Below are 25,371 nucleotides of genomic sequence, written 5' to 3'. Positions count from 1 at the left end.
AGTATTCTTTTTAAAATTTTTTTATTTGTTCCTTTTAGTTATACATGACAGTAGAATGCATTTTGACCTATTATACCTACATGGAGTATAACTTCCCGTTCTTGTGATTGTATGTGATCTGGAGTTTCACTGGTCATGTATTCATATATGAACATAGGAAAGTTATGTCCAATGCCTTGTGCTGTCTTTCCTATTCCCATCCCCGGCTTCCCTTCATTCCCCTTTGTCTAATCCAGAGTACTTCTGTTCTTCACCCCCTGCCTTATTGTGTGTTAGCATCCACATATCAGAGAGAACATCTGGCCTTTGTTTTTTGGGATTGACTTATTTCACTTAGCATGATAGTCTCCAGTTCCATTTGTTTACCAGTAAATGCCATAATTTCATTCTTCTTCATGTCTAGTAATATTCCATTGTGTATATGTACCACATTTTCTTTATCCATTCATCTATTGAAGGGCATGTAGGTTGGTTCCATAGCTTACCTCTTGTGAATTGAGCTGCTATAAACATTGATGTGGACTGTAAGTATAGTATGCTGATTTTAAGTCCTTTGGGTATAGACAAAGGAGTGGGATAACTGGGTCAAATGTTGGTAAAGTTTCCTGAGGAATCTCCATTCATGAAATAGTTTTTCTTTTCTGCAAGGTAGAGGGAATGAATTCCTATTTGGTAACTCTTGTACTCCTAAAGTATGAACTCAGAAGGAAACTTGTCTCTAGTATTCTTTAAAATTCCAGGTTTATAGTAGCCTTGACATTTTCTAATTTTCCACTTACAGGAAAATCTATGTAAATAATTAACTTACATTGTATATAGTGTTGTAATTTATTATGAAAATGACTCAAAATGTATAGCTGTTTTAACTTAGAGTTGTGTTTCATTTCATCTCAAGAGAGCACCTGTTACAGGTATTTTTTGGTAACAGGCAGAGTGAAAATAAATGAGGCAAGGTACCAACCTTGGAGCTCAATGAACTCAGTGTTCATTGGTAAAACACAAATGTAGACAATTTCTGGTTTAAAAAAAAATTAGGGGATGTTGAATAGGGCTATACATTTTTAGGCAACCAGTTGATGAATTATCATATGTAATATGTTTTGGTAAGCAATAAATTTTTAGTCTTGATGTTAAGCTTTAAATCATTATCACAAGGTTAAATGTATTATGCATGTCTTTACAGCAAGTTTATTTCTGATCGGGAAAGTAGAAGAAGTCTCACAAACAGCCATTTGGAAAAAAAGAAATGTGATGAATATGTAAGTGTCATTATAATAAAGTGTACTTATTTTTTAATCACATAAATTGGGGCATTTGTTTTTAATTTATACAGCATGGTCCCAAGAACAGAGCTGTCTATACACCAGGATATTCCTCACATATCCTATGTACTTTCTCCTGAAACCCCTTTAAAAAAATAACTAACTCACTCAGAAAGGATTTCCATGCTGGTTCCTAGTAGTGCTTTAAAGGCTTTGGTCTGATGGGCTTTCCTGGAGACTGACTGGCTTAGTGTGAATGTCTGTTTCTTTGTTCAGATCCCAGGAACGACCTCCTTAGGAATGTCCGTTTTTAACCTGAGCAACGCCATCATGGGCAGTGGGATTTTGGGACTCGCCTTTGCCTTGGCAAACACTGGAATCCTTCTTTTTCTGTGAGTATTGGCATGACAGACCTTTCCATTTTTAAAACTTTTCTGTAGAAGAAATTGGAGATATATCTAAAGAGTTTGTATTTATTTATGGTTAAGTAAACAATAATACTTTTATCTATTGTCAGAACTTTTCAAAATACACTTAATGCTTACAAGAAAAAGGAAAGGAAATCTTTTTATTAATAAAAAAATTGAAATAGCATTTTTTAAAAACAGATTAAAACATTTGAAAGTAGAATTTTTTCCTTTTACTCTTCTTGTCACTTTGAATCTCAGCTAAATAGTCAAAATATCAAGATATTCAATCCAGTCAGTCACCACTTTGGTATTTGGATCTCTGTGGAATATGTACTATCACCAAAGGCAATTACAGACGTGTTTGTAATAAATATTCAAGAAGCAAAGAAATTTCAGTTTTGGAGATGAGAAATTAGTTGTACCTCTCCTCTGAGATTCAGTGAAAAGAAAATGACAATTTTCTTTTTAAATAACTTCATCTCAAACTGTTGAATGGGATTTTTTGCAAATGTTTTCAGTTGGAACATGATTAAGACAGATCTTAGAATTTATACTAGGAAAACTCTCGTCCAGCCAGCAGCGCAGTCACACCTCTGGGAGAGGCAGGGATCCTTTCCTGGGGGAGGCGCCCTCCTGGCCTTGCCTGTTCCCCAGCTCTGCACTAAGGCTTCACCAACCTCACTGTGTTTGGTTCTCATTGTCATGTCTTTCTGAAGGGAACATCATTTTCTTGGAAGCCGAGACTAAAATGGCTACTAACCCTACAGATTGTGTGTGTGTGTGGTGCCAAGTGCCAGGTGTAAGGGTACTATGACAGATTATTATTTTCTTTTTATTTATTTATTTATTTATTTTTGGTATTTGTGAAACTCTGTCCCTCTGAGGATGCTGCAGGCCTACTTGGGTAGTTAACACTTCCGATTTCCAGTGCATTGACCTGAGACACCTGGTCCCAACTCCTGTTCTAAATGACCGTGTACTCTTAAGCAAGTTATTTAGCCTCTCTGAGCTTCCCTTTCCTCTTTTTTAAGACAAGGAAATTTTACAAGGATAATCTCAGAACCCTGCCAACCTCCAAAGCCCTGTGGTTCTGTGACTTCTTTCAGTCATTCCAAAGCTAGAAATTCATTTAGTTCATAAATGTGTATTACATTGATTTATTTCTTTCTTTTTAAAAAGTTATTGTAATATATCAAGTTATTTGTTAAAGTATAACAAGTCAATTATTTGATGGCAATTATATGATTGGCAGTTCCCCATTTCACAAATAGGGAATCTCCTCATCACCTTTCTGGGTATTCCCTTTACTTCTTTACTGTGGTAGAACCCTTGTTTCCTGTATCTCATTTCTTTCTCTTTCTGGATTTACTTCCTTGCTGTTATTGCTGAGAAAACATGAATGGAAATAAAGTGTTTGATACTTTCATGTCTGAAAAATGTTCTTATTCTACTTTCATCTTTTTGTTTGTTTTTGGAGGCATCTCTTTTATTTATTTTAAAATATTAAACTACAGGAATTGAAACAATATGGTACTGACATAAAAAAAAAAAAAGGCATACAAATAGGTGGAACAGAATACGAGCCCAGAAATAAATTCATACATATGTATAGTCAACTACTCTTCACCTAGGATGCAATATTTGACCATGTGAACAACTCCCAATAGAGTTGGGACTGCAGAATATTCACATGCATAGTAACGAAATTGGACCTGGATTTCATGTCATACAGAAAAATAAAGCTTGAAATGAACTAAAGACTTAAAAAGTAAGAACTAAGACTGTAAAAGTCCTGGAAGATGACAAGAGGGTAAACTCTATGACTGTGGTCTTGGTGATGATTTCAAAGGAATGATTTAAAAAACACAGATAACAAATCCAAACCAGAGGGGTGGAGTTGCATCAAATGAAGAAGCTTCTTTTTTTTAAAAAATTTGCTCTAATAAGTTATAATGGTAGTAGAATACATTTTGACACATTATACATAAATGGAATATAATTTCTCATTTTTCTGATTGTACGTGATGTAAAAATCACTGGTTATGTAGTCGTATATGTACATAGGATATAATGTCAGAGTCATTCTACTATCCTTCCTACCCTATACCCCTCCCAGCTTTCACTCCCTTCTACCTAATCTGAAGTAGCTCTATTCCTTGAAATGAAGGAATCAATTAACCAAATTAAAAATTCAATGGAAAGCATCACCAACAGACTAGACCACTTGGAAAATAGAACCTCAGGCAATGAAGACAAAATATGTAATCTTGAAAATAAAGTTGACCATGCAGAGAAGATGATAAGAAACCATGAACAGAAATTCCAAGAATTATGGGATAACATGAAAAGACCAAATTTAAGATTTATCTACCTTCATCTTTGGCAGTGTGGCTAGATTGAGAACTCTACATTGGTGATGATTTTCCTTCGGAAGTTTGAAGATATTGCCCCATTTCCTTTGAGCTTTTGCTGTTGTGAGATTCCATATACTTCTGATTCCCAATCTTTTATATATAGTCCAGTTTAGTGTTTTATTTATTTATTTATTTATTTTGTGGAAACTTGCTGAATTTCCTTGTTCTAGCATTGTGCAATTTCACAGTGACAGTGCTGAGCCTTGTGTGGGCCTATTTTCATTGACTGTCAGGCAGCTGATGCATCCTTTTAGAAATTCATGGCCTCCAGTTTGGGAAATTTTTCTTAAATTATTGTGTTAACAAATTCCTTCCTCTTGTTTCTTTTTTCTCTCCTTCTGAAACCATTACCCAGATTTTAGGTCCTCCAACTTCTAAAATACTTCAAACCATTACCCAGATTCTGGACTGGTGTTCCAACTTCTAAAATATTTTCTTTATTTTCATTGCTGCTAACATTTAGCTGTACTTCTTGGGATATGTCAATTTTTTTCCCCTAGCTCTTAAGTAAATATTTTATTTCTGTTATTAATTTTTTACTTATAGGAACTTTTTAAAATACTCTGAATGTTCCTTTCTTAATGTTATTTTGGTTCTGTCCTGTAATTTCAATGTCTTCTCTGAGAATTCTTACAGTAGTTTTCCTCCATTATGGAAAATTTCAAACATAGAATAATAAAAAAAGAATGTCATGTTCCCTTCATTTCATGGCCATGATTATTTAATCAGTCCACACCTAGATTGTCTTGAAGAAATCAAGACAACCATCACATCATTTCATCCAGAAATATTTCAGTATATATCTCTAACATATAAGAACTCTTGAAATATGACCATAACATGTTATACCTAAAACCAACAGTTAACAACCGTTCTTTAATATTAAATATCCAACTAATACTTACATTACTGACTATCTCATACTTAAACAAAAACAGTTGATTGTTCAAATCAGTACTCAGATAAGGTTCAAATAGGGCAACTGTTGGTCAATACATGTTTTAAGTCTCTTAATCTATGCAGGGTCTGCCATCTTTCTCCTTGTTTTCCATGTAATTTGTTGTTGTTGTTGTTGAAGAAACTGGGCCATTTGTCTTAGAGATTTTCCTATAATCTGGATTTTGCCAGTTGTATCCTTTGGTGCAAGTTGATGTTTGTTCTTTTGTTTTGGACTGTCTGTCATTTTAGACTCTTTCCTTAGATGTCAGGTGGTGCTTCCTTATCTGTTATACTCAAGAATGGGGAAAAGCAAGGCTAATGTGAACCCTGTGGGCGCAAATGGGGCCAGTTTGTAACAGCTTCACTCCAGGTGCTCTTCATAACCCTTTATAAGAGGAGCCACCAGTGTCAGTTTCTCTATCAAATCTCTCTCTCTTTTTTTTTTTTTGGCAGCGCTGGTTCATGAGATCATGAACCCAGGTCCTCCTGCATGCTAGGCAAGCCCTGTACCACCATGCTGTGTGCCTACCCTGTGTCAGTTTCTTAGGATGCTTCCTCTTCAGGTGTTTGGATCACTCAGAGATCTTTCATCTCCTGCAGGGTCTGGGCCTGGTTGTCATATTTTTGGGGGCCAAGTCAGAGGAAGGGACTGGTGGGAACATCACAGTGTGCTTGTGTTCCCTGAGTCTCCAGTTTCATCACAGTGCCCTGTCCCACAAATTGTGCCTAGTTCCTCACCCAGAGATCTATATTTTAAACTGTCTACTATCTTCAGACTCTGTCAGCATGGGAAAAGAGCAACACTCAGCTTTATGGAGAAGAAGTCTGCTCTGGTGATTCTAGCTGTCCCTTCTAGAACACTCAACACATTCAGCATCCCGTCCATTGTTCCTTATTTCCAGTAATGCCACCAGGGTGTTTTGAGGATTCTGTGATAGAAATTGGGTTGACTTGGCTCTCTCTACTGTCATTTCAGGATTCAGTCCTGTCTACCTTCCAGCTTCTGAAACCAGGCTATTGTTGACTCTCCTCACATTCTCACTGTCCCAGCAGCTTTACATCTTGAAAAGAGTAAAATCAAATCCCTTTACTGGTATATCAGAAGGAAGGAGGAATAAATCCTTGTATCCAATCTACCATTCCTGGAAATCCATTGATTTTTTTTTTCCCCACATTTTTTATTGATGCATTATAGTTGTACATAATGATGGGATTTGTTGTTACATATTTGTACATGCACACCATGTAACAATACAATTTGGCCAGTGTCACTTCTTAGCACTTCCTCTCTCCCTCAAATCAATTGATTTTTTAAATTTTACTGGCTCAGGGATAATTGATTTCCTATCTCATGACTCTTTTGCTTCTGAATGAGCAAAGAATTGGATAAACTTGACTTTTATAGTTCAAGGAAGATTTCCCCTGGATGAAACTATTATAGGTCATTTAGTTCTTTGTAAGACACAGGAATAGTGAGCACAACACACCAAATCTTTGGGTGAAAGCTCCTGAAGGTAGTAGTATAAAGAGTCAAACTTAAAAGCGTCTCACAACACACAGGACTCTCCCACCTCCGAACAAGGACTTGCTCTGTGACCGTTGTAAAACCAGCTGCTCCTACAGCTGCTCCAAGCCAAGAAGCATTTGGCAGGATTAGGACATTTCATCTGGTACAGGGCCTTGTTCCAGGTTCATTGGCCAACAGGGAAATGGAGCCCAAGACTGTGCAGGCTTCTTTAGAGACACAGCCAGCAAGGCTCCTCCATGTCGCGCTGGGACTGGGGTGGAGCTCTTTGCTGGGGTCATCTGGAAACTTGTTGGTGTGGTTTCTTCTTCTTGGCTGAGTGCAGGACGGCTTTTTTTGTTTTATTTTGTTTTGTTTTGTTTTGTTTGACATAGAATAATGGCTGTCATTCCTGTTCAATACACACAATAATTCAATTCCATCCAGTGAGTTTTGCATATTTTAAGAATGATCTTAAGTTTTTGCAGTTTCCTAAATTCTGAGGGTTTTTTTTTGCGGGGGGGAGGGAGACCAGGGATTGAACACAGGGGTGCTTAATCACTGAGCCACATCCCCAGCCTGTTTTTATTTTAAATTTTGAGACGGGGTCTCGCTAAGTTGCTCAGGGCTTCTCTCAGTTGCCAGGGCTGGTCTTGAACTTGTGATCCTCCTGCCTCAGGCTCCCAAGCTGCTGGGATTACAAGTGTGCACCACCGAACCTGGCTTCTGAAGTCTCAGAATGCCAACTGATAAAAAGGAAGTGTGCCAGTGGGCAATCTTAATTTATAATTGTTTTGAAGGTATAATCTTCTGTGGGAAACTAGGGGTTGTACCTGGAGGCAGTAGTGAGGGATGTCCTGAGGCACAAGTGCTATGAATTTAGATTCCAGCTCCTCTGGGAATCCAAAGAAAAGGCCATGGTGCCAAAGAAATCTCCTTCCATGTAACTTCTTTAGTTTTGTGAGTATTCCCATAACGCCATCGTCACAAAAGTAGGGGTTAAAAGTCAGTATTGACATGAAAGGAACGGTGGATTTTGGTTTGTCACATTTTCTGAACATTTCCATTAAAGGTATACATTTTATAGAAAATTTATCTCTTTAGAACATATCATCTCCTTTTAGTGCTAGGTACATGAGATGTTTATTAAGCTATACAGAATTTGATAAAGCCATATATGATTTATATTTTTCCATAACTCCTCAGCACATATTATCATTTATTATTTTAATAATGTGTTCCTTAAGTTTATAACTGTGAATAAGGAAAGTGAAGTTCATGACACTTCTGAGATGTTACTGTAAACGGTGAGCGTGCACCTGGACACGGGGGCACATGCCAGTGGCTAGGAAGCTGATGCAGGAAGATCAAAAAGTATGAGGCCAGCTTGGGAAACTTGGTGAGACCCTGTCTCAAAATAAAAACAAAAAGGGCTGGGGATATAGCTCAGTGGTAAAGCAAACCTGGGTTCAATATCCACTAACACACACACACACACACACACACACACACACATACACAACAGTGATAATATTGTCAAATAGCATTACAATCTGTACAAAATAATAGTTTAAATTTTATTTCAGTTGATTAGAATTCCAGACCTTTTTGCATCTCTTGTTTCCATTTTCTACCTCATTTGGATGGTGGTTGTAGAAATGAAAATATATTTAAAAACACACTTTGAAAAGTGACGTGCAAGAAGAATTTTATTAATTATTGTCAATCCCTGCTGTGAAGGGTAAATGAGTGTGTGGTATGTGTGTGTGCATGCACATGTGTGCATTTATTAGTGTATGAGAGAAAAGAGACCAAGAGGGTACTAGTGGTGCCTGGTATATAGTAAATATTTGCTCAAGTACTACGATTATTAGTCACTAAATAATAGTTAACATGTATTGAATTCTTATTATGTAGATAACTACATATGCCATGTTATCATATTTAATCCTCAGCAACAGCACCAGGAGGTATGTATTAGCCCCACTTTACAGATGAACTAAGTGAAGCTTAACAACTTACCTATGATCATGAGTTAAAATGTAGAGGAACCAGTCAGTCTTGCTCAACTCTAGAACCAGCGTGACCAAAAGCCCTGGACTGCCTTTTAGTGTTGCCTTCTCCTTCAGAAACCAGCCCTGCATGGTTAATGTACAACATGAGAGAAGTTGTATTCTTATCAATGAATGTTTGTTTGTTAATACTTTTAACTTTCCAATATAACATAGCTTTAAAATCACCTTGCAAAATCATCAGTATTCTGGATTTATTGTGCTAATAGTCCATCAAGAGCCATTCTCTTTATTGTAATGAATATAGCTTTGCAGTATCAGGTGTACCAAACTGTAGATCAGAGGTGGTCAAGTCCTTGGTCACAGCCAGTAGAATGGCTATGCCTAGTGTATACTGCAAAACCAGTAGAGCACCTGAGCTGCTCTACAGCAACTTTGTATTCTTCATGTTTTTCCTCATGTGCAATTTAAGATTCCCTGCTGCCTTAGAAGCCCTTGAACTTAATTCCTTGCAAAGAGGTAACTAAACTTTTTTGTTATTAACAATTAAACACCAGGTAGTAGCAAAGACAAATAAAACCAAGTCCATCATTAGGGAATTGGTTAAATAATCATGGTAGTTCCATAAAAAGAAATATTGGATTGCTACTAAAAAGTAAAACAGACATGTTTCCCAAGAGCAGTTTTACTATAGAATATAATATTATGTGAGAGCAAACTGAATATTGGATGGCAGTAAATGTGGAAGGAGACTGTATTTGTGTACCTGTTGCCCAGAATATTTGAGTAGATTGGACAAGAAAACTGTACATGGTGGTAACTTCTGAGTCTGGGAGTGGAGTGGACTTGGAAAATTTATACTTTTTGTTTTTTTTTTTTGCCTTGTGCTAGTTGAAAAAAAAAATGTTTCTAGAGAACTTAAAACCAGTATAATAAAACTCCTTTTCTTCTTACCTAAAGAAAACTTGAGAAAACATTTTTGGTGTTTATAGACTACAAGAACTTGAATGAGAAATCAGTGTGGTGCCGCTTATTTTCAACCTAGTCCCCTCTGCCTTGGCCACCCTGGCCACCCCCCAGTCTGTGCCTCTTCTCCCTCAGCCCCACCTCATCTCCATGCTTCTGAATGCTGCCAGTCCTGTAAGGCCCAGGGCAGATGCCATCTCCTACACAGGCGCTTCTCTGATCCTCTTTAGTGGAATGGAGATTTTCTTTTCTTTTCAATGTAGTCTTTACATTTCTAGTAAGTCTTGCTTTCACTACATAGGCATATATTTTACTTTCCCTATTGAGTTCTGAACCCTACAATAACAGGATTCATGTCAAATTCTTCCTCGTTCAAATTGTGATCCTTGCCCCCAAGAGGATCTAGAATGGTGTTTGCATATAGGTATTTCTCAATAGAGTCTATGCAAAGGAATGAATGGTTATGTAAGAATTAGATCTTGCAAAGCAAAAAGCAAAACTTTAGAGCAAAACAGTGGCTCTTATCATTGTTGTACTTACAGAGGGAGAAAAAGTCATCCAGAAGTTTTAGTTTACCCTCAGATTTTTTAGTAGGCCATGGAGATGTAATGATAATAATCAGAAGGTTCAGGGACTCACCACTTATTATTTATTTTCCTTAAGAATGCCTCCTTCATTTGAAAATTCAAAGTAGTTCAGAGACTGTTAAGAAATATAGTATGAGGTTAGTATTGCAAAAGGGCATTTGTTGTTAAATTGCTATTTGCATAAAGGACAGCAGTTGTCATTGTCAGTTTACAGCAATTACCTTCATTTTGTGGTGGGTTGTTTGCTTCCATTGTAGCTGAATTCTTTCTCTTAATGTTTGCCTTGGTGGGCCGTTTGTAATTATTTTACCAAGAAAACGATGCAACATTTTGTTGTCTGTAACTAGTGTTTACAAACAAACCAGTAAATAGCCACACTTATAAGGATTAAAAAAAAAAAAAAAAAAAAAGAGCGTTTGTAAACTGAAATCAGACTACCCAGTCTCTCTTCTCTTTAAATACAGCATTTTATAATTGAAACCACATAAAGGGTTGACAAATAAAACTGGAACTACCAGATTCATCAACACATTACCCACAGTCCCTGTTCCCACGCTGTGGGCACTTGATTGTTATCCTATCATACAAATGTTCTCACTTTTATTAGGAGGTTTATATTCACTTTAAACAACTGCCTCAGCGGAGCTCTTGGTCTCTGAGTTTATATCAGCAAACTCTAAGTTGGGTTAAGATGGCTGTGTACCTTTGCAGATATTTTCCCTGTTCTTGAACTGCCATTGCTTGGTTACTTCATATATATTCCAAAAAGTTGGAGTGACGCCTATCAAGATGATAATTTTGCTCTTAATGGTAACAAAGATGGTCTTTGTGATATTTACTGAGTTATTCCTTGTAAATGTTAAGTCATTGTCTCTGCACAGTTCCAAGGAAAGACCAAATAGGATCTCGTGATATAAAAATGAGGTGGTTAAAGGAAAGTCAGTAAGGAAACCCTGCTCTTCCGGATGATCCTAGGAGGTCCTCGAGTAATGGGTACATTCATCTTCTGTCTTGTCAATCAGTTACTTGTTTTTAAAATTCTTTGAGTTATCGTCATGGTTCCTTAGAAATGATCTGAAAAGTGTTGTCCTCAGCTGGCAGCAGAGATCACTGGCATCAGAGTCTCTTATTTGGAAATAATAATCTTGGAAGGGGAGAAGTGGCACATTTAGGCTTGCCAGCACTTGAAATACATGTAAAAAAGGACAGCGGCAGTGCCACTGAATTCTATTGAAATTCATTGGATTTAGAAGCTTTTCAGAAATAGGGAAGTGGGAAAGTGAGTGTCATGCTAACAATGAGTGTCTATTTTGTAAACAGAAAGAGTTGGCATGAGTAGATGAGTCCCACCCATTGTTTTAAAAGTTGAGCACTTATTGCTTGTGAGTCATCATGCATCTGATAAGGTGTTCCAATAATTCAATTCTCTTGGCCCCAGAAAGATAGGAATGTGTGTACGCACATGTGTGCGTCTATGCACGCATGTGTGCGTGCATGTTCCTGCACAAGAGTTAACTCCTATTTATGCTCAATTACATCGGATACCTTGGTGCTATCCAGGGACAACAGGATGGCCTCTGTTTTGGTCCACTGCATTTTTCTTAACTTGCAAAAGACAACTCTACTGTCCGTAATTTTAACAGCATAATTTTCATCTCCAAGCTGTGTAGAATGCCTTCTCCATTCACGTTCTGCCTTGCAGGAGACTAGGAGGTGTGTATCAGCAGGGTAGTTTAAATGTAGTCCAGAGTTGGATTTGCAAGGTTAGCTTGAACTTTTATTACTCACGGAGTGGTGGTTGGTTTAACAGATTAGAAAACAGCTCCTATGTGGGCTGGTTAGTCTAGCTTTGTTCTATGGGCACAGCCGTCTCCTTATATCATGCACATGGTATCAGAGATCTCCATCTATATCAAGGGTTGGTCGTCACACAACAGCCCATAGACCAAAGGTACCCACAGTTACTTTTCTTATGGCCTGCTAACTCAGAAGAGCTTTTATTTTTTTAAAAGGGTGTAAAAAAGAATAAGATAGTTTTAATATATACATTGTTTCATGGACTCTGTATAACAACCCTATTAATCATTCCCATTTTATAAAGAAACTAAAATTCACAGAGGCTAAGTAGCTTGCCCAGAATTATGCTGATTCCTGGCATGGAGTGCGGCAACATCTCCTTTGGGCATTCCTATTGTACCTGCCCCAGCTCCTTAAATGTGCAACATTACTATGGAAATGGAGTGGCAAAGTATGAATGAAACCCCACATCTACTACTCTACTGGGGAAAAGTTCAAAATAATGGTATATGGAATTTTTCTTTCACTCAAGAGTTTCACCTTTAGAGGATGAAGAAGTGGGCATCATTTTAAAGGGTAAGGACATAGGTTTGAGGACAAGAGCAACCAGCTGTCCTCATGGAATGTAAGAACAGGAACCAGGAGATGTCAGCAGTTATAAATGGAGCACCCACAAAACCCACAGTGCTTTACCAACTATAGGCAAAAACAGGAAGTGGTAGTAGCACACAGCTTTCTTTCTTATTAGCACAACTTACTCATTTAAGCTAAGACTTCCTGCTAATTTTTTAACCTCACAAAGCATTAACTATTCTGGCAAGTTCTATTTCTGCCTTCATACCTCTTTTAAATATCTTTCTTTTTAGGATCATATTAACATTTGATATTATTTGATTTGGACATCAGTGATATATATTTCTTTTTCTAGACAAAGGAAAATACCTAACTAACAGGCTAGTTTAAGAGAAGTTTTGCACCAAAGAGTTTAGACTGACATACAAGAAAAGAAATGTAAAGAATTTTACAAATAATTGATACCTGCCTGCTCCTGATCCAGCCTTTTAAAATCATCCCTTTCATTTCCTAGTCCAATTTGGAAATACTACAAATAATCATGTGCTACTTGACCCTGATGTACTAGTCCTCTGATGCTAGCTGTGTGACCTTAAGCAAAAATACTTAATCTCTCCAGGCTTCAGTTATCTGCAAATAGGAATGTAATAGTGAAGAAAAAAAAAATGTTCCCGATTATGCATGTCTGTAATCCCAAAAACTTGGAGGCTGAGGCAGGAGGATCACAAGTTTGAGGCCAGCCTCAGCAACTTAGCAACACTCTGTCTCAAAATGAAAAATAAAAAGGAACTGGCGATTAGCTTACGCTACCAAAGTGTACCAGTACCCCCACAAAAAAAATGCTTAGGATGGGCCTGACATATAGTGAATATTCTTAACATTTATTATTGCTAATAACCAATAAAGTATTTATTAATTATACTGAATTCCCATTAAAATAAATTAAAGCTCAAGAAACTTACGTCATGTAAAAGATGATTTTGAACTTTTCAAACTCTCTAAAATATTCATATGAATTGCGGACTCAGAACCCTCATCCCTCTCTTTACTTTCAGACAATTTGAGCTCTCATTAAATAAAGGATTCTTCCTCTGTGTCCCTTGCCTCTTCATGTGAGCCTCCCACCTGGCATGGTTTCCCCAGGACAGGACCTGTTCCTGGCCTTGAACTTTACTGGGAACCTCTGGTTAGTGCCTCCTTCCCTATGCACCTCAAATATCAAGATCCCTTGCTTGCCGGTAACCTGCTTCCTTTTCACTGACGCTCTGGCATACTATCCTGATTCTGAGTTTTCCAACCACACAGACAGGCAGCACTTTCATTTCTTAGTCTCCATCCTCAGTTGAGTCCCCCATGCTGCCCAGCCCTTCCATGACTTGCAGGAAGTGCTCTACTCTGTCAACAGAGTTTTCAAATCTTCATTCTGTCCATACACATAATTCCCTTGGAGGAATGTGGGGTGGGATGGACATCAGGGAGAATTAGTAGGGATGAGAGATGAATGAAGAGGTACAGGTGGCAAGAGGTAGTCGCAGGAGAGAGAGAGGCCAGCAGCAGAGGGGCAGGGCTGCAGGAAAATGATCAACCAAAAAGCAATATGTTGCCTTTGGTTTATCTAGTTCTTTGGTACTGTATTTCCATTTTTTCTTATAAACTGCCTCAACCAGCAATATATCTGAGTTTTGAAGTGAGGGCTGTGGGTTGGTGGGAGACAGGAATGAATAAAAACAGGACAAGTATCAAGGTCATTTTAAAAATTCCAACTCAGGGAGTTTTCAGACTGTTCTGCTCACTTAATTGAGACTGGTAGAAGTTTTGTGCTTCCAACTGGATTTAGAAGAGGAAAAATTAGACTTTGGTTTTTGGCTTTGGAGAAGGCCAAGGTACAACTTTCTTTAGTTGTTATGAATCAAGGTTCATCCGGCACCAGCTGCTCGCACTGTGCTGCTCAAGTTTGACCCCAGTGAGATCAACGCTCTGTGCCTGAGTTTCATTATTGGCAAAGTGGATGCCATGTCTACCCGGGATCCTCAGATCACACCCCTGAATCAGCCTCCAAAACAGGTTGGTGATGCATTGCCAAGGCAACCAGTGACTAGAAAGGGCTGAGAATTACAGTGAAGCTGACCATTAGGACAGACAGACCCAGACTAAGGCTTCCACCTCTACCCTGATCATCAAAGCCCTCAAGGAACCACTAAGAGACAGAAAGAAATAGAAAAACTTCAAACATAGAGGAAATACAACTTTGATGGGACCGCCAATATTGCCCAACAGATGTAGCACAAAGAACTTTATGGAACCCTTGAGGAGATCCCAGGAATTGCCCAGTCTGTGGGCTGTGATGCTGATGGCCACCGCCCTCGTGACATCCTAGATGACAGCAGCAGCGGTGCAGTGGGATGCCCAGCTAGTTAAGAAGGACAAAGGAAAATATCTCAATACAGAATCAGCTGACCCAAAAGAGAAATGAAAGAAGAGGAAGCATTATATAGTGTGGTGAGCCTCAGACCACTTTTAGAAGGAGCAACATGGAGAAGAGTCTTTTGAAAATAACGTTTAAATATATATCCTGGTAAAGTAAGGAAAGCTTGAAGATGTCAACCAAAAAATGTACAGTGATTCAACTGTAAGTGCTTCCTGTCGTTGCAGTCTTACCTGGGCAGCTATGGTTCACGTTCCAGACAATGGAGCTGTAATGTTGGCATAGCTCCCCACTGCAGACAGTGTGGCAGTCTACCTAGCTACAGCGTGGCAGTTATGAGAAGCAGAAACAACTGAGATGTGTATGTCATAGGGCAGAGCTTGAGCCTTTTAAAATTTTTTTCTCTTGGTACTGGGGAGTGAACCCACAGGCCCTCTACCATTGAGCTAAAAGGCCTGGGAAACCTTCTTAATTTAATTTTGAGATAGGGGCTTGCCAAGTTGCCCAGGCTGGCCTCAAACTTGGCAATCCCCCTGCCTTAGCCTGTATAAAGCTGGAATTACCAGTGTGCAGCACTACACCTAACTGGGAGTCTTTGAACCTCACCACTCCAGAGTGGTCCGTGGACCAGCAAGCATCAGCATCTTTGGAATGCTTGTTAGAATGCAGAATATCAGGTCCCCGCCGATACCTGCCTACCTGCCGAATTAACCGCTTTCAGCTTTGGCAAGGGAGAATCATGCTAGGGAGGAGTGTGGTACGGGTTCTCTGTTCTTTTGAAAACAGCGGGTCCTGGAGGAGTTGAAAGCACTCAGCTGGGAACCAGCCCCCAACACCCCCATCTGTGCTATTTCTGGATCCAAAGCAGTGACAGCTGCTTCACCTCCACCCCTTGCAAGGGCTCTGATGCTAGGTTGGGAGTGTCACATGAATCTTGCTGTATAACAAGGCTCTTAAAAATACGTCTCATCTCCCTTAAAATGTTCTGAGGTTGTTTGTTTTTGTAGTTAGGTATACTTTATACACAATAAAATCCCCCGATTCAAAGGGTAGGATTTGATAAGTTTACCCAGCTACACTTGTGAAATCACCTGCACAATCATGGTGTAGAGCCTTAAATATTTTGGTTCTGTTTGTTGTCAAAGCTTTCCATTTTATTCCCATATATTATTTTAAAAATGAAATTTATTGAACTTCATCTGTAGAATCATTGGGTAAGTTATGGAAGAATAAAGAATTACATTTCTGTCAATAGGATTCAAAACATAGGTGTCTAGAATTTCATTGTTTAAGATATGAGTCAAATTTTCTAGTAGCAAATAGAGTAAATATATCTTAAACCACTGCCACAAATATTTAAGAACTCATGAACAGCAGGACTATCCCTGAGGACTGAAGGGGGCAGATTCAAAAGTGGCAAAAAGTAGACTCTAAGCAAAGTTATAGAGCAAATTACTAAATAGCTTGTTTATGTGCAGTTACTGCAGAAAATATTGCCTCAAAGAGGCTATAGAACTTTCCTAAATGACAAAAATTAACATCTTTTTGTTTAGTGGGGTGTACTGAGGATTGAACCCAGGGATGCTGTACCACTGAGCTACACCTCCAGCCCATAAATATATATACATAAATATATATGCATATATATTTAATTTTGAGACAGGGTCTCACTAAGTTTCCAAGGCTGACTTTGAACTTGTGATCCTCCTACCTCAGCCCCACCACCGCTCACCTGCCATTAGATGGGATTACAATTGTGCACTTTCCAACTCAGCTTAACATTATCTTTCAACATCTGGATAAACTAGTAGGTTTAGGTAGTCTGGATTTTACCAAGATATTGACATAGACTCAGGTAACTTGCAAGTGAGATCCTAATAAGTTCACTGATTCTTAGTTAAGAGCCTGTTGTTTGTGTGTTTGATGTTAAATGTAAACAGGTCAGTAGGTAAATTCAGTTATCATGGCCTGTCCTATAACCTGGTGATGGAGACATAATAAAGCAATAAAATAAAAAATGATTCTAGCTGCTCAGTGAAGGATGGACCTGAGGGGCCACAAAAAGGAAGACAGGTAAAAGTTACCAGATTTGCCCAGAAATTAAAGATGATAGCTCCTTGGACTGATGTCAGTGGAGATAGGAAAAGCAGCTTATGTATTTGGGATGTATTTTGGAAGTAGACATGATAGATCATTGCAGATGAATCAGGTATGAGGGATGAGAGAATAGGTGAGAGATCAAGGATGACTTTCAGGCTTCTGGCTTGAGTAGTCAGCTAGATATTGAGTCATTTGCAGATTGTCTTGTTCTATTCAGTTAGGATCAGTGGCTTCGTGAAGGTACACTGAAGATACGAAGCTGCTGAGATGTGTAAAACCAAAATAAATAAATAAATAAATAAATAAAAAGATTAAGAAATTTAAAAGATAGCACAAGTCTTGAGAGATAAAATGTAATAAAAATAAATGTAGATTTTTACACTTAAAAAAAAAAAAAGTAGACAGGATAGAGAATCGGGCAGACTTGGTCTAGTAGCACTTTATACCAGAAGCTCAAAAAGAATAACAAGTGTGATATGGCTGCCATAAAAATGAATCCCCAAATAGATTGCCTTAAAAGAAATATGATGTCCAACTCAGAGAATTAAAAATCCTGTCATGCTTTGTACTGTCTGGACAGAAACTGAAGTTGTAGTGTTGATTTAGCACATAGCCTTGAAAAGGGTGGTTGAGAAACTGGACCATGACTGAGATGTAGATCATCTGAATCCTGTCTCACAAGATGAACAGTTGGAAAGTTTGGAGGTGTTTAAGTCAAAGTGTACAGTCACCTTCAGAAGGACTATTAGGTAGAAGAGGGGTTAGATTTCAGGTAGAATCAAATAGATCTGGAGAGTAAAGTAAGGACCAAGGGTAGAAGTAGCAGTAGTGATTTTAGCTCAGCCTCAGGTTCAAAACACAGAACTATACAGAAACAGAACGAGTTGCATAATGCATTCCCTCCCAGAAGGCATTTTGTAGGTCTGGGTGCCTGTGTGTTGGTGTGGAGAGCGGAGGTTTCTTGTACTGGGTGAAGAACCAGACAGGGTAGTCTCGGAAGGTCTTCCCTGATTTGGGTCAAGAAATCTGAGTTCCCTAGAAATCCTCTCAGGAGACACAAAATGTCCTAAGATTGCCTGCACTGTCTTTCAAGGTGTTGCTGACACAGGACTTTTGAGAGTTCCTAATCACATTCTTCACAGTTCTGACTCTCCCACCAGCCCTTTCCCCTCAGTCCCTGTAGGTACATGCTGTAGATCCCCTTCTTGTCAAGACCAGACACACTGTGAAATATCAACACCTTGAACCCAAGTTCCACCTAAGAGTGCCTTTTTCAGCAACCAGTACTTTGTGCCAGCCACATTAAAACTTTTGGCCAATGGTTAACAGTGTGGAGGCTTAAATGATAATCCAGATGAAATGAAAAAAGGAATTACTCGTGTTAACACAAAAATACCAGCTTGTGTTTCTCTTCCAGTAAGCCATAATTATATGTTCAAATACCTATTTGGACAAATAGGGGCACAGTGATCCTCAACACCAGTGTTTAAATAAGCCCTCACATTCTCCCCCTTCGCTCCTCTCAACGCTTTCCTTTACATGTCATGGTTTCTGTGTCTCAAAGCATTTCTGACTTGATTTTCTTAACCATTCTACCATTCATTAGAGTCAATTAGACAACATACTGCTTCTTTCTAAGAATCTAAACAAAGAGGTGTCCTTTTCTAAATGTTAATCTTACTAACCCCAGCTTCTGGTATAGCCTAAAGAATTCTTAGAATTTTACATACACACATACACAGTTTGCTTTTCAGTGGCCTGACAGAAAAAAAGAAAGTTTTTGTTTTATGTTAGTTTTCAGTCTTGGAAGGAGAGATCTATATTCTAGGAGGGATGAAGGAAAGTCGTCAGAGATTGGAGGGTTAAATGCAAAACCTCTGGGACACTCACTATGTGTCCTTTCCTGTAGGGTGCCACACGTTTTGTCCTTTAAACATGGGAGCAGGAGGACTGTTTCCGTCACTGTGGAAGCACCTCATCCTGCTGTGTTTTAATGTGGGGGAAGAAAATAGGGAATCACCCTACTAGAATCTTCCCTGATTGATACTTCTCCCATCTGATAAAGGAAAAGGTGTAACAGGAGTTTCTGAAGAAATTTTTCACTTCTTTGACAAGGGCCAGAGGCCCACTGAGATGGGCTTCAGCTACTAAGAGATTCAACCGATAGAATGCATGCATGTGGTTCCAGGGACGACTAGCAGAGACTACTGCAAAGGTTTAAAGGTTTTCATAGAATATTTCTTTTGCTATTAAATACTCAGTTTCTTCCAAATTTAGGGACTTTGGTAAATTGTTATGTAGATGCTAAGTAATTAATACCTCCTGCTAGGCACATCTTTCTGCAAGATCATACCACAACCATGGGTCTGTGGTAACACCTTCTCTACTGTCCTCATCATGCCCAGTGGAGTCTGATTAGGGCACATGGTCACCGCAGAATAGCACATGACTGATCCTAACATGGCACCCAGCCTGTCCCTACTGGGAAGCCCATGCGATTCTGTTCTGTTCTGTGCCTCCAGGGTCTGTCACATGCACATATAGACGTTGCCATTTATGTTCAGGGTCCCTGAACATGAGAAAACTCTGAATAAGACTCAATGCTTACTTCTTCAACATAAATCTTATTTATCTTATAGGGGATAAAAATCAAACTGCAATTTGACCCTGTATCTTTTTCTCACACTGAGCATATCAAATCATGTTTCATGATTTGTCAAAACTACTGGGTTGGTTAATAAATGCTTGCTCTCAGTTTCTTGTGTCCTTTAACCAGAAAAGATTGTAAGGGACTTACCATCTTAACCACCCTCCTCGCTCAAGCTAAATAAATATGTATCTGAAGGTACTTCCTTAATCAGCATAATTAATCTAAATTCCCCTTTATTGGCAGGACAGTTTGGCCTTTACCCAAAGTGTTGGGTTTTCTATTTTTCCTCCCCAGAGTTGTCTCTCTTTTGTTTTCTGAGCAATTTCTGGCAGTCCATCTGTTCTGTTGATGACTGTTCTGTACTTCCTGTTTTCCTCCACTGGATTGCATGCAGGAGAAGCAAAAGGCTGTAGGACCGGAGACTAAGGAGCAGTCATTCTGTCCGGGGCCAGGGAATGGCCCTAGGAGCTGGCCTCTGAGCTGGGCCAAGAGCCACTGGGGTTCAACAGGTGTGCTGTGGGGGAAGGTCAGGAGCAGGAGCCCTGCCAGGAACAGCGTGGTGTGCCAAGTGCCTCTCAACAGCACTTGCTAGGAAAATAATTGCCTTTATTTATGCAAACATGGAATCAATTGCAGTAATTTATTGTTCTAGGTCTATATTTCTCTATATTCAGGGAGTAGTTTCACTTGGAGAAGAAATTTTTTCCCCTTTTTAATAAATGGGCTTTGTTTTCAGTTATCATGTCAGTTTTAACCAAAGGATTCAGAAATAATCTGTGTAATCTCCCATTTTATTTTAACTGTAATTTTTCTTGAGAAGGGTTTGATGATGAGCCAGATGTACTAAAACAAAAACATGAGTTCATTATTTGAAAAAAAAAAGTCTTTTCATTACACTTGATTGTCAGAATCGCCCCAAAGGAAGAGGTGGGTATGCATCTCAGAGGAGCCATGTGCAAAAAGAGCAAATTAGATAAGTGGCACAACGTATAGATTCAAAAATAGTCATAGAGGGAGAGGTTACATCATTCTGCTTGTGCCTTTATGTTTTAGGTGAGGTATCCAGAGATGGAAGCAGTTAAACAAGTTGCCCAAAGTCACGTGGTCACCCTTTTAAGGTCACTCACAGCAAACCCCAAACCACTTTCTCACCCAGATGTAAAGAGAGAATATCCGTGCCATAGACTAAAAATGTGTTCTTCCACAATGTGGTCTTATAGTCATCTCAACTGAAATGTTCCCAGAGAGCTGTTTGGGCTTCAAATTACATGAAGAACTTGAACTAGTAGAGTTACTCAGATTCTAATGAGCACTTCTTTATTTGGTAGGACATTTTTATTGAGGTTTTTAAAGCAGGGTGACTAATAGTTTCCACATTCTGGATACTATTAACAAATAGTGTTAACCATATAAATAAACCTTTGCCCTTCTAGAACGCAAGGTCAGAATATGTTGTTTTCTAATTATTACAACAGAATTTATTTTCTTTGCTTCAGGATACTTTTGACTTCAGTGACATTGCTGTCCATATATTCAATAAACCTTCTATTGATCTGTTCCAAGGAAACAGGTAAGCTGAGAAGACATCTAATTTTGTTAAAGCCAGGGTGAGTGGTTTTCATGGTGAATTGTGAACAAATGATGCTCTCTCTGTTCAGCAACCTGATTATTAAAAAGAAAGACTGCTTTGACCCACCAGCAACTGGAAGACTTATTGTGGTATTTGCCTAGAAAAACAGGCACTAAAGTTTAAATTGTCATGAGCAATGAGCAAATAGCATTGTCATTTAAAGTGAACCCTCGGTTGTGTCTGTTTTTCTACTTTAAGATGACTTCATTTTAAAGGCTTCTGTTTTCCCTTAGGCCTTCATAAATCCTGAACAAAGATTGCATGTTTTATATCATAACCTCCAAGGTTTTAAAAGTAAATAGACCTTTTATCCTCTTTGGTGCATATTCCAAGGAGAAAATGTTACTCCTGAGGCAGCGTGGGAGGGAGCAAGCTACCAAGGACTTCAAGTTCTCTGGGCAGTGTAATACCTGAAGTGTTTATTTTCTATTCCTGGGACACTGGATTATGTTTGTAATACTTTGACTTTTACATTAGCTAAAACCACATTGGCCAGCTATTATTGTATACAGATGACTGGAACATTTTGTAATAAATTTAGGATCTAGCCATTGTCTAGTTTAAACACCAGTCTTATGAAAGATTAAATAAAGGTTTAATTATAGCCTGATCCATGCTTCCATGCTGCTTTCTGAACTGTCATAAAAAAGTGTAACAGGTCATTGTGTTTTGTTTTGTGTTGTTGTTCTGTTTTTTTTTTTTTTTTTTTTTTTCTTTTGGGGTACTGGGGGTTGAACCCAGGGCCACCCACAGGGAGGCAAGTACTCTACCTAGTGAGCCATACACATAGCCCTTCTTATTTTTTGTTTTGAGACAGGGACTTGTAAGTTGCCCAGGCTGCCCTTGATCTTGGAATCTTCCTGCCTCACTTTTTGAGTCTCTGAGATTACATATGTGTGCCACCATCCCCGGCTAAACAGTTTGTTGCTGTTGTTTTTAATGAATGGTTGAGAATCCTAGTGTTTACTGATATGAGCTAGTTCATCACTTTAGAATTTTGCTACAGCCAAATTACTCTTGGGACAGATTTGTCTGCTGTTTTCTTTGAACTAAATTTTATGAATGATCAGAATTCTTATGCGGTGACTATTAGAAGATTGTTATTATATTTAGGACAAGAGGGATTGATGGAATGTTATGAAGATAACTCTTTGTTAGCCTAATCTGTTCAGGTAGTTAATTGTAAAAGAACCTTTTTGTCTCAAACATCATGATCTTTTTTAAATCAAATCTTCAAAGGTGCATACCAAACCTGAGAAAAAGATGACAGTGGGAATTGCCCTCCAGTAAGGTAGAGATATTTTAAAACAAGCCAGATGATCTAGAGTTTAATTATAATGCTACTGTAGCCAACTTGAAAAAGGAGAAATGGTGATCATGTCTGACATTTTAAAATGTCAGATGTTATTTTATCAGTGTAATGCCTTAATCCTTGCACAATCAAGATGGCTGCTGTTTGTATGAGTTTGAGAAAGACACAAAATAACTTGGGGAATAGTCAACAGGATTGTTTCCTCAATTTTGACTCTTAATAGGCTGCATGGTTTATGAAAAACTGGGAGAGCAAGTCTTTGGTACCACAGGGAAGCTGGTCATCTTTGGAGCCACCTCTCTACAGAACACTGGAGGTAAAGAGAACATGCTTTTCCATACCTAAAGTGTGTGACTGTTTTTGCCTTTTCTATTTCTCGTAGTTGGGTATCCACATAAAGTTTGACATGATTCAAGCAGTTATCACATATGGAATATAAGGCAGTTACTTACTTAAATGCAAATATCCCCCAGGGCTGCTAACACTACCTTTGTGTCTTATTGAAGGTTAGTCTAAGAACAGGCTAGTCACCTTCCAGATAGCTTGCAACATGATCCTTTGTATCATCTTTCTAAAAATGTTCTCATTTTCCTCCAGCAATGCTGAGCTACCTCTTCATAGTAAAAAATGAACTACCCTCTGCCATAAAATTTCTAATGGGAAAGGAAGAGGCATTTTCGTAAGTTATAGACCTTGTGTGTGTGGTGTATGTGTGTGTGTGTGTGATAAAACTAAAATGTTTTTAATTTAAATGCAGGCTAACAAAAGTTATATTTCATGAAAATTGCAGAAAGAGAGTTTTTCCTGTTTTGTTTTGTTTTGTTTTTTCCTTTGTTCAACAATAAATTTCTTTGGAGCTATATAAATGAAAGAAGCAGGGAGAACCATTTGAATATGAACATTTCAAAGATAGATTCATCTGTCATGCTGCAATTGATACTGCTTTTTCCCAAGAGCCTGAAATTTATATTAAGTGTCTGTGAAATGGACAGATAGAGAGTATTTTAACATAGAAGTAGAACACGTAAAAAATTTTTTTTTAAATTTTAAAAAAAGACCCTAGCCTCTTTCTTGAAGAAGGTTCATAGCATTTGGGGAATAAAATTTATATGAACGAACCTCATTAAAGATTTTGCTAACCCTGGAAAATGTTGCCAGCTACTTTTGGCATAGCAATTATGTTTTGACTCCTTGTTTTAACAGTTCTCCTTTGAGGGAGAATTGTAGGAGCCAGAGTTCCTAGTGCTCTATCCTCAGGATTCAAGGTCAAATCCACGGGATTAGCAAAAGAGAACTGCCTACCTATGGTGACTGGATTCTCACTGATACCAGCCAAGCAAAACAAAAAGGAACTTTCTCTTTAAATAATTGATAGGACAAGTTGTAATCTGACAGAACGCAATGTATGCATTCAGCTTCGAAACTGCATAAATAATTCAAAGGAATGCCACGTTTAGCCAATGAAAGGCAAAACTTATTCCCCTTCTTTCATTACCTGGTAGTGAGGCAGTAGAAAAGGATTAGTGGTTGGGTTAAAGTGTTTGGATAAGATCTGAATAATGATTAAAAAATAAATGGTAAAATTAGTAATAAAAATTCAAACATACCATGAAATCATGGGGGATTAGGGGAAATGTCACTTTCTAAACAAAAAATAGAACCTAGCTGATTACCTGCCTTTCAGAGCCTGGTATGTGGATGGCCGAGTTCTGGTGGTGATGGTTACCTTTGGCATAATTCTCCCTCTGTGTCTCTTGAAGAACTTAGGTAAGGAAAAGTCTTGCCTTTATCATATCTCTACAGTGCCCATGTGATTCAGAAAAATGAACAACTTTGCCTTGTGCTTCCACATGCAGGGTCACAATTAAATGAATCATAAATTGCAAGCATTAATCAAGCCCAATGTTCATGTGTGAGGAAAACACATCAGTATGTGATTGCTTGAGCAGTCCCTCTATTAAGCTGGGGTGAGCAGAGGGAAGGTTTTGGGGCCGACAGTACAGACTGCTCAAAGAAAAGTCCTGAAAATGGAATTCTCCTCCTATGAGGTCATAAATACTCTGATTATTTAGACAGATTTTCATATTTAATATCAAGACAGAAAATTACTTGTATTTATACCCCAAAGTATTATGAATCAGTCTTAAATTTCGAGTCTAGCCAATATCAGTGATTTCCCTTGCTGAAAGGAGAGTGAAAAAGTTTAAAGTCAAAAATGACAGATGATCTCCTAGTCATATCCATTTGGTTTTGACATTTGTTTCTATGCTTGTAAGTTGGAGACAAGTATGCCTGGTGTTAAGGGAATTTCATACATTGAATAATGAGGCCAGGTTGCTGTGTAGCCAAAAACCTCTAAGATGCATTTCCTTTAAATCTGGGCTAATTCAAGGCAAAAGTTTGGATTAATGTTCTTCCAAAAATAATTAGGAACCAGTGTTTTTCCCCCTTGTTAAAAAAAATGTCACACTTCTATAGCTTCTATGAAGTTCATTAAGTAGATTTTTTTTGAGTACTTAATTTTCTACTTTCTGGGTTGGCGTAGGCTTTTCTATGCTGCCAGAGGTAGCTTTTCTCAGTGTACCCAGAGAAGGGCCCTTCCCCAGGGATGAGAAGAATGCAGTTCCCAGGAGCCCACTTACTCACCTTCCTGGAGGCTATGCAGCAGCAAATGGAATTCTTAGAATCCCAGTTGGAGTCTAAGGGGAACAAGTAAAGCTCCTTAGATAGGCCATTTATCCCTAGAAATTCACATCTGTGTGCCTCTCATCTGAGGGAAGAATTGTTATA

The 25,371-nt window shown here is 38.4% G+C and overlaps 1 protein-coding gene across 2 annotated transcripts in view; it reads left to right on the top strand.

The window, feature by feature from the left end:
* Slc38a1 (solute carrier family 38 member 1) overlaps window positions 1-25,371 on the top strand; it is a 62,787-nt gene that overhangs the window by 22,848 nt on the left and 14,568 nt on the right. For both annotated transcript variants that reach the window (XM_047548537.1, XM_047548538.1), the window contains exons 4-9: window positions 1,184-1,259; window positions 1,539-1,654; window positions 21,136-21,209; window positions 22,805-22,897; window positions 23,179-23,260; window positions 24,266-24,348. In XM_047548537.1, coding sequence (XP_047404493.1) covers window positions 1,184-1,259; window positions 1,539-1,654; window positions 21,136-21,209; window positions 22,805-22,897; window positions 23,179-23,260; window positions 24,266-24,348 — 524 coding nt within the window. The remainder of the gene's footprint in view (window positions 1-1,183; window positions 1,260-1,538; window positions 1,655-21,135; window positions 21,210-22,804; window positions 22,898-23,178; window positions 23,261-24,265; window positions 24,349-25,371) is intronic.

This window comes from Sciurus carolinensis, chromosome 4, assembly GCF_902686445.1.
Source record: "Sciurus carolinensis chromosome 4, mSciCar1.2, whole genome shotgun sequence".
Lineage (NCBI taxonomy): Eukaryota > Metazoa > Chordata > Mammalia > Rodentia > Sciuridae > Sciurus > Sciurus carolinensis.
The sequence above is the reverse complement of the archived record's forward strand: the minus strand, read 5'-3'. Positions and strand labels throughout refer to the sequence as shown.